At 42.9% G+C, this 9,893-nt stretch overlaps 1 protein-coding gene across 1 annotated transcript in view; it reads left to right on the forward strand.

Annotated features, from left to right (window-relative positions):
* Nucleotides 1-7,138, forward strand: part of PCCB (propionyl-CoA carboxylase subunit beta) — a 55,655-nt gene extending 48,517 nt beyond the window's left edge. The window contains exons 11-15 of the mRNA XM_019654596.1: nucleotides 3,834-3,941; nucleotides 4,192-4,292; nucleotides 4,717-4,815; nucleotides 5,760-5,859; nucleotides 6,872-7,138. Of these exons, the coding sequence (XP_019510141.1) occupies nucleotides 3,834-3,941; nucleotides 4,192-4,292; nucleotides 4,717-4,815; nucleotides 5,760-5,859; nucleotides 6,872-6,993 (530 nt within the window). The 3' untranslated portion in view covers nucleotides 6,994-7,138. The remainder of the gene's footprint in view (nucleotides 1-3,833; nucleotides 3,942-4,191; nucleotides 4,293-4,716; nucleotides 4,816-5,759; nucleotides 5,860-6,871) is intronic.
* Nucleotides 7,139-9,893: the final 2,755 nt, after the last annotated feature.

Raw genomic sequence — 9,893 nt, forward strand, 5'->3', positions numbered from 1 at the left:
ATCATGCTTATCTATTACAATTCCATTGAATCCGTTCCCGCACTCTACTCCGTGTCCCGAGGTTATATGTATATATAATTATAGTTGACATACAGTGTTATTCAACATCAGTTTCAGAAATACTTTTTGATATTTCTGTTGGAGGACAGGATCTTCAAGCTGCCTACTCCACCATTTTGTCATTTAGAAAACGTGTTTCAAGTTAGGAATTTACACATAATGAAATGCATTTTGTTCCTACATCCTCAGCTGTCCACACAGCCCTTCAGTGCCTCCCTTAGCTCTGTCTGTCGCTGGCGTGGACTTCACATTATTTCCTGTGTCTTCTTAAAGATCTTTCTCACCCTGTGACTGCGTTTGCAGATTCTGGTGCCATGCAGCACAGGATGACTTTCACAAGCCCACGTGTTAGGAAATTGCTTGGCTCGTCCTGGAAAATTTATTTACAGATACTTAGGATATCCAGTCCAAGGGCTACCCCAGACCTAGCTGGAGCCCGAACACTTGGTTCCACTGTGGTTCCTTGACTTCCCTCTTTCCTGACTCAGTAACTCTTTGTGATGTTTATGGAGTGGCAAGGTATGGACGTTTAGGGGGCCATCGCTTTTTTGAAGAAAGCCTTATTCATTTCATGGACTTATTCATTCCCTGTTTGTTACTAAAAGTCCGCTTCAGAGGCTCACAGAGGAGGTCTCCATTCCCCTTCTGTTTTCCCTTGTTGAAATTAGCCAGGGCTCCTGGCTCTCTCTGGGTGCCAGGTGCTCTGACAGGCCTGGGACTAGGGCTTAAGATGATGAGGACCAGCACATGGACCTGGGGCCTGCTCCATGGCAGCTCAGGGCCACAGGCTTTCCATTTCTGACTGTGTTCATTTCCCACACGATTACATCTTGTTTTGGTTATCAGTGCTCATCTTTTTTTTTTTTTTAAGTTTGATTTGTATCCTAGCCTCTTTGTACTTCTTGCAATTTCTTAATTTAGAATTGTCTTCATCCTGGGACTAATGACTCAGAGTCTTTATTTCAGGTCATTAACATAGGTATTGAATGGAGAGGAAGGAGGGGAAATTGAAAACATTTTTATTGAGTTATAATTTACACGCAATAAACTGCACAGCTTTTAAGTGCTCATTTTCATGGGTTTTGTTGATGTGACAATTGTATACACAACCTTGTAATCACCATCCAAAACAAGATATAGAATATTTCTTCTTCTTTTTTTTTTTTTTTTTAGATTTTATTGGCGAATTGGGGGAGGGGAACAGCACTGGGGAATCGGGGGAAACGGAACAGACAAGTTGCTGTTGTTTTGTTCTTCAGTCTAGTTGTGGAGGACGTTGCTTCACTGGCCCATGTTGGTATCATCATTGCACTCTTCCCGGGTGAGGCAGATCGGTCGCCGGCCTCTGGATGGCTGCTCACTGCAGCTCTTGGCAGCTCACACCGGCTGCCAGCCGCTCATGCTGGCTGCCAGCCACACATGGTAGCTTATGGCAGCCCAGCTCCAGGTCGAGCTGTTGTTCACCATCTTAGCTGTAGAGGGCGCAGCATTACTGGCCCTCATGTGGGATCCCAACTGGGGCCCTGCTGCTCAGAGCTGGCGTCCCAAGCCAGCTCTTAACCAACGTGCCACTCGGCCGGCCCAGGAACAATTCTATTATCTTAGAAAATGTGTTCAGAAGAGGGAAGTTTTGCCTATTTTTGTTCTTTTTTGAGTTGTCTTTTTATTGTTGGTTTCTAGTGTTCTTTATATGTTCTGGATGTGAGTCCTTTGCCAGATATACGTATTACAATCAATTTTTCCTGGTGTGTGACTTGCCTATTCAATTAACTAATGGTATCTTTTGAGCTCATTATTTAAAAATTTTGATGAACTCCCATTTATCAGTGTTTTTACTAATGATTAGAGCTTTTTGTGTCCTGTGTAAAATCTTTGCCTACTACAAGGTTGCAAAGATTAGTTATATGTTATCTTCTAGGAGCTTTGTGATCTGGGTTTTATGTTCAGGTCAAGGATCCATTTTGAATTAATTTTTGTGTATAGTTTATAGATGAAACGGGTCTACTTTCATTTTTTTCCCCATACAGATATTTAATTGTCCCATCACCATTTGTAAAAAGACTTCCTTTCCACAATGGATTGTTTTGGTGCCTGGTCTAAAATCAGTTGTGTGGGTCTGTTTCTTCACAGTCTGTCCTGTTTCATTGTCACCGTCATGCCTATGCCATACTTTCTTGATTACTGTAGCTTTATAGTTATCAACCTGGGGCAACATTTGGCAATGTTGGAAACATTTTTGGTGTCACAGGTGGGGATAGGTGGTGGGGTGTGCTACTGGAATCTAGTGGGTGGAGGCCAGAGATGCTGCTAAACATCCTATGTGCATAAGACAAACCCCCACAACAAAGAATTATTCAGTCCAAAAAGTTCATAGTGCCAAGGTTGAAAAACCCTGCTTTGTAAGTCAGTCTTAAAGTCATTGTAAGTCTTCCAGTTTTGCTTTTTGAAAAAATGTTTTTAATTATTCTGTCTCCTTTGTATTGCCATATGTATTTTAGAATCTGCTTATCAATTTCAACCAAAGAACCTCCTATGATTTTGATAGGAATTGCTTGAAAATATATCTGTCCACTATGCTAGCTGTTAAACTTTAAAAATAATTAAATCTGAATTAATTAAAATAGCTTAAATAATTAAAATTAAATACAATTACAAACATAGTCTCTCAGTTGTACTAGCCATATTTCAAGTGCTTATTAGCCACATGTGACTAGTGGCTACCATGTTGAATAGCACAGCCAGAGAACATTTCCATTTTCATAGAAAGTTTTTTTGGATAGCATTAATATAGATCAGTTTGGAGATTTATTTACTCTGATCCATGAATAAGTAAGTTTTTTTTGTAGATACCCTATCAGATTATAGAAGTTCCATTGTACTTAGTTTACTGCTAGTTTTTAATTATGAATGAATATTGAATTTTGTCAGATGTTTTTATATATCTGTTGAGATGACCTTATGGTTTTTCTACTTTAATAGTTTCACAGGTTAAATCAACCTTGAATTCTTGGGATGAACTCCACACTTGGTCATGATGCATTAGTTTTTATATATTGCTGGATTTGATTTGGTAGTATCTTGGGAATTTTTGCGTCTGTGTTTATGAAGGATTTGGGTCTGCATTTTCTGCCATAATATCCTTCTTGTCCGGTATCAGGGTAATGCTGGCCTCATTAAAATCTGTTGGGAATTGTTCTAGGAGGAGAGATTTACTAGAAATTGAGCTGTTTACTTTGTGCCGCTTTATAGATGCCATCTCCTTTAATACTTACAACCTTGGTAGGAGGTAGTAACATCCCTGCTTTGCAGGTGAGGAACCTGAGCCTCAGACATGTGAAGTGATTTCCCAAGGGCATACAGCTATAATTGCTGGGGCCAGAATATGATTCTCAGTTACAGGGACTTGAAGACTAGCCTCTGAATGACACCTCACAGCACTGGTTCCCCTGGGGTAAACCAGGCTGTGCCTTGGGAGGCAGCAGCCCTTCCGTTTATGAGACAGAGCCTGACTATTTGCCCTGGGCTGCGCTCCCAGCAAGAAATCCCATGGGGCTGAGGCCATTCCGGGGCCCTCTTTGGCCAGTGTCAGGCGGGTTCACCTGTCTTCCTTGTTTCTCCTGGAGTGTGAGGGTTCCGCTTTACCATTCTCGGATGAGGAGATTTTGGTGCCTCCATAGAAACCGGGCCTTGGGTGTTTGCTGAGAGCACATTCCCATTGTGCACAGAACTGGGAATTGCCCAAAAGCTCAGCATGGATAATCTCTCTCTTCTAGGATGCTTGGATATTAATTCATCTGTGAAAGGGGCTCGTTTTGTTCGATTCTGTGACGCGTTCAACATTCCACTCATCACTTTTGTTGATGTCCCTGGCTTTCTGCCTGGTAAGTCATTGACAGGTGGGGCCAGGAGGTGGCTTTGCCCAGTGAGGCACCCACTTTACTTGGAGATCTTGCAAAATTCCCTAAAGATTTGTGGTTTTTCCATATTTTGGGTGTCTGGAAGATGGGGCTTGGTGAGGGGTGGCCTTCTCCTGGCTCTTTGGGGAGCAGGGGAAGACCTCACAGCTAAGAATGGCAGGCAGACTTTGTGAGGGCTTTCTTGGGTATCTAGTAACTCTTCCTTATGACCTAGGCACAGCCCAGGAATATGGGGGCATCATCCGGCATGGCGCCAAGCTTCTCTACGCATTTGCCGAGGCTACTGTGCCCAAAGTCACAGTCATCACCAGGAAGGTGAGGAACTCCCATGGGGGAGTCTGTGAGCTCACTCACTCCCAGCAGCATGGCCATGTTTGGAGGTCTGGCCAAGAGTTTCAGCAGCAGGAGGAGTACACCTCGCTCACCCTGAAAAGGATCGCGTGAGGCCAAGCGTTTACAGTCCTGCAGACACACCCTGCAGAGATGTCCATGGTCATCTCTGGGAACTGAAAACAGCAGTGGGGAAAAGCCAGGAAACACAACGTTAACTGTGAAAGATGTCTGGGCTGTGCCCCTGTATTCTCTGCTCTGGCTCCTGGCCTCACAGACATTGGGCCTTCAGTAGCCCAGGAGGGCTATTCTTGCTTTTTGTCCTCATTTCATGTGGCTGCTTGGGGTCTTTCAGGGACATGATCTGGTTGACTCAAACTCTAACATTCAACATTTGGGTCTGTTCTAGGCCTATGGTGGTGCCTATGATGTCATGAGCTCCAAGCACCTTTGTGGTGACACCAACTATGCCTGGCCCACAGCAGAGATCGCAGTCATGGGAGCAAAGGTGAGGACCTCTAGCTTTCCATTTTCCTGGGTCTAGAGACTGTACTCTCCCAGCAGGAGCTTAAAGCACAGCTGGGAAATGTTGGAGCGAGGCCAGGCCCCCAGGATGGGCCAAGACTCCAGGGAGTTGGGGCCGACATCTCCCCCACATCTCCCCAGGGCCAGCTGTGCCCCTGTCCTGCGCTCTCACTTAAGGCACATGCTGGTATCTTCATGCTCAGGGTGGCAAGAGCCCAGAGTGGGTTTTGAGATTATCAGTAAAGGGTTGAGTCAGCTGAACTGGCCTTGGAGAGGTTTGGACATTTCCCCCAACCCCATCTCATCTCCTGGGGAGGGCCCCAGAGCCACTCCTTTGAGCCCACAGAAGCTGAACTGTAGTTATGACCCTGGTGACTTGGGGCCACGTACTTCTGTTACTCAGCCTATTCCCCACTCTTTTCCTGCTTTGAAATAGATGTTGGGGATGAACCAGAGAACTCCCAGGGCTCCCCTGAGCTGACTTTTAGGGGCTCTGATGTGAAGGCCCATCTTTTAATCTTCCATACTTCTACATTTGCAGTTCAGTGTGTCCTCCTCTGGCCACTGAAGTTTGTACTCAGGGCTCAGGTCCCCTTGATGCAAGCAGACCATGGATCTAATAGTGGAAAATGGGCTACACATCTTGGATAAGTGCAGATGGAGAGGGTAGGATGGAATCTCCAGAGACAAGCTCCTGGCTTTCCTGGGCTGCTCGTCATTGGGGCCACAGCTAAGTGTCCTGCCACACGGCCCCTGGCATCATGATGGTTGACCCCAGAGCTTACTTCTGCTCTGGCACCTGGAGCTGGCACTTCTCTCCATACACTTTGATTTACTAGGAAGCTTGCAACCACAGTGATAATGAACTGAGGTAGGTCTGTCCCAGTTGGGATCTCCAGTGAAATTCATTTACTTGTCTCGTGACAGGGTGCTATGGAGATCATCTTCAAAGGGCATGAGAATGTGGACGCTGCTCAAGCAGAGTACATTAACAAGTTTGCCAACCCTTTTCCTGCAGCAGTGAGAGGTAGGGACTGTGGTGATGAGGGCAGCTTGTTCATTTGTTGGGTCACTTTTCTTATTCCTTTCCACCAAAAAGTTTCACATAACTGCCTTTTACCATTACAGTGGAATCTGGAGACTGTTAAGGATTGGGGTTGTCCCCGGGGAGCCATCACTTAAGGACAATGGGGCCCCTATAGGTTGCTTTGGTAGCCAGGATCCAAATAACATTGCTGAAATGGCTCAATTTCTTCGTGTTGTTTTGGTTGCCTAGTACTGTATAAAAAGGCCCCCAAAACAGAGTGGCTTAAAACCACCACCCTCTTTTTTGTGTTTTGCTCATGGTTCTGAGGATTAGTGATTTGGTTTGGGCTCAGCTAGGTGGTTCTTCTGCTGGTCTTGCCTGGATCAGTCATGCAGCTGTTGTTATCTGGTGACTTGACTGTGGCTGCATTGTTCAGAATGGCCTCCCTTACATCGTTGGCCATCAGCTGGACTTCCTTTCCACCTGGTTTTTTATCCTTAAGGAGGCTAGTCCACACTTCTTTACATGGTGTCCTGAGGGCCGCAAAAAGCTGAGAGAGGAAGTTGTGAGGTGCCTTGAGGCCTAGGTTTAAAAGGTGCACAATGTCACTTTTTCCACATTTGGTGGCAAGTCACAAAGCCAGGTAAATAGAATCTACTTCTTGATGGGAGGAGTGGCAGGTCACAAGGTAGAGGAACTTGTGTACAGGAATGGGAAGAATTGTAGCCATTTTTGAAAAATACATGTGTATTTCCCATTCATTTTGGCAGGGAGGGGTCACATTTTGTTTTTCTTGCAAAATGCTCCTAGGCCAGAAGCTGGGGACCTGCCAGAGGAACAGGGGAGCTCCTGGGATGCAGGGGAGGGTTCATGGGGCCCAGCCCCTCTTATGTCAAGTTGGGCCCAGCTCACACTGTTGGTCCCAGAGGTGATGCCCCCAGGCTGAGCAAGTTTGGGGGCCGGCATCATCTGGGGATGCTGGTGATCTCCGCCCTTTTCTGTGCTTCACCAGGGTTTGTGGATGACATCATCCAGCCGTCCTCCACGCGTGCCCGAATCTGCGGTGACCTGGATGTTTTAGCTAGCAAGAAGGTACAACGTCCTTGGAGGAAGCATGCAAATATTCCATTGTAAACAAATCAAAGGAAAATAAACCAAGAGTTAATTACTGCCTGGCCATTCACACCCATCCCTGCCTTTTGCAATCATGAAATCTGGGAATCTAAATACCAATAATTACTTGGAATAGCTAAGTTTATTAAATTTTAGAAAGACTTCATTTGTGCCTTACTGTAAAATTATTTGCTTTATTAAAAATATTTACTGGTATATATTTTAGCATAAATTTCATTTCCTGTGGTAGAAATCTGAAAAATCAAGAAAACTAGAAAGAAAACAGATAGTATTGCCACCTAGAGCTGTCCCTTATTTGACACCTGTGTATTGTTTTCCTTTCCACCCCCGCAAGAATTTTTTCTTCATGGGTGAGACAAGTACTTTGCCCTAAAAGCTTATTATCTGCTTAGGTTTCCTTACTTTTAAATAATTATTATTTTTAAATAATATGCCCTTTTAATTCCTTCAGGACTTGAGGATTAATGAGATGTTTGCAAGTGTGTGTGTGTGTGTGTGTGTGTGTGTGTGTGTGTGTGTACCAGAATAGATCCTCAGAAATGTGTAATACCCTATATTATTTCCAGAAATTTGTTCTCACATTTAAAATTTTTTATTTTGGAAATTTTCAAACCTATAGAAATCTTGTAGTTTTATTGTATATCTTTCACCTAGATTCTCCAGTTTTTAACATTTTCTACATTTACTTCATCTCTTCCATAAATTTAAAATTATTTTTATTGACCCATTTGAGAGTAAGTTGCAGAATCATGACCCCTTGTCCATCAAAAAGTTAAGTGTTTATTTCCTAGGAAACAGGCTCATTGTCTCACGTAGCCTTTCATGACGTTGACATTTTTGAAGAGCGTTCGCCAATTATTTTGTTGAATGCCCCTCAATTTGGGTTTGTCTGATTGTTTCCTGATGTTTAGATCCAGGTAAGAGTAATGCATAAGAATGTTCTTTCTGTGTATCACATTAGGAAGCACATGATGTTAATTTTTCCCATTATTGATGAAATTTGATCACTTGGTTAAGGGGATGGCTGTAATTAATAACTAATTTTTTAAGCCTTTCTGTTAACAAACTCTTCCAGTGCTTTTAGTATCTGTTGATGGTTCTTGCCTCAATCAGCCATTCTACAATGATTGTTAAATATTACGTTTCTAACCCTGTCATTATGACTACATTTATTAGTTGGTCCTCTACTGGAAGAGCTTTCTCTTCTCCTGTTTTTGTTTTAGTATCAGTTTAGACTCTTGGATTTTGTTTCTAACATTTTTCCTGAAATATTTTTCTTATTTGGCTATCACCCTATCGAAAATTTAAATACACATTAGTTTGTTACATTTTCTCTCTGCCCATCCCTATCCCATTGCAAGAGTTTCTTGAGGTTGGGAACCATATATATTATTCATAATTAAAATCTGCGCTTGGTACATAGGTGTTTCATAAACTTTTTAGTGAATAAATATATTTATCAAGAAAAAGACTCATGAATTTTAAAATTTAATGTTGTTTATTTTGATGCACAAAATTTCCTGATATGGCCAGTGGGAGCTCCTTCAAGCTGGCTTCTTCATCCTTTTGATATGTATGTCCTAATCATTTTCTGTGCACTTCTTCATTTTTAGACAGAGGATACTGTATGAGGCTCATCTTATATTTTCCTTATGCAACCCTGGAATCAGTGATTTCTCCAAGAGTCATGGTTTCTTTTAGATGTTATTTAGAAGTTATAATTGGCACTAGATGTTCACGTTGATAATGGGGTGTCACTGCTTCTAGGTATTTTCAGCAGACCAGGAAATATAACAAATTTGTGTGTATATATATATATATGTGGGGAACATGTACATATAGATATGTATTATATATATTTAAATTATGAGTTCATACTGAAACTTTTAATTCCAATCTAACATGCTGGTTTTTCTTTGCCTTCCCCTATTCCATATTTATGTATGTCTTTTCCCACAGTGATAAAGCTGGCTCCCATTATCTTCAATATATTTTACTCATTTGCTCAATCCTACAATAAATACAAGTTTCAGAACCACAACTATGTCAACAGTAAACCTTCTAAGGTAAAGTTCAAGACTTTTTTTAGTTCTGTCTTAAAACTGAAGGTACATGGTCATTTGGATTAGTAACTGGGTGGTTATCAGTTTGAGTCAGAGGCCTTGTCTGTTTTCCCTCATCCTTGTCAATTTTATTTTATTGAGTATGTAAAGCATAAGAGTCATACCGGAACTGGAGATTTTAAGGTTTCGGCGAAAGACCAATCGTCAAGAGGTGCTACGGGGCACCCCCATAGGGTGTGCTTTTCTCTATGGTGGGAGCCCTGGGTCCTCCCACCCCTGATGACTTCCCCTTGTTCCAGCCCCTTGGCCCCAAAGGTCTGTAATCACCGCTTGGATGTTAACATCATTTAAAGCTCAGCTTGACCAAAGCCAGTATGTGATCATCATCCACATTCCCCATTTCTACCAGCCATCCCACCATTATTTTTTAGTTCTCTTGAGCATCTTTCTTTCTTCTCCAATTGGAGAATGGGAATCTCCCATTCTAGTTGGGCTCTGAGTACTTTTGCAACAGTCTCTCCACCACTCATCTTTGGCCTTCCTCAAAGCCTGTCTGAGCTAATAGACTAATTCCAGGTCCAGATTTTGTTGCCTGCCTCTGCTCTAGCACTTCCAGTGAATAGTACAGTTCTCCAGTCTTGAGCCCACATAGAAGGTTCTGGTCTGTCTGTCCCTTCCCTGCCTACTGATTTCTTTGCGCCGTCTTGTCGCCTCCACTTTGGAACACTCTTGCTCTCCGGTCTGCTCATGCTCAAGGGCCTGCCTGTCTTCTCCCATTAGTACTTCTCAAATTATGAGTTCAAATTGATTCGGCTTATAGCAGGCATTTTTTTTTTT

Source organism: Hipposideros armiger, unplaced genomic scaffold, assembly GCF_001890085.2.
Source record: "Hipposideros armiger isolate ML-2016 unplaced genomic scaffold, ASM189008v1 scaffold_226, whole genome shotgun sequence".
Taxonomy (NCBI): Eukaryota; Metazoa; Chordata; class Mammalia; order Chiroptera; family Hipposideridae; genus Hipposideros; species Hipposideros armiger.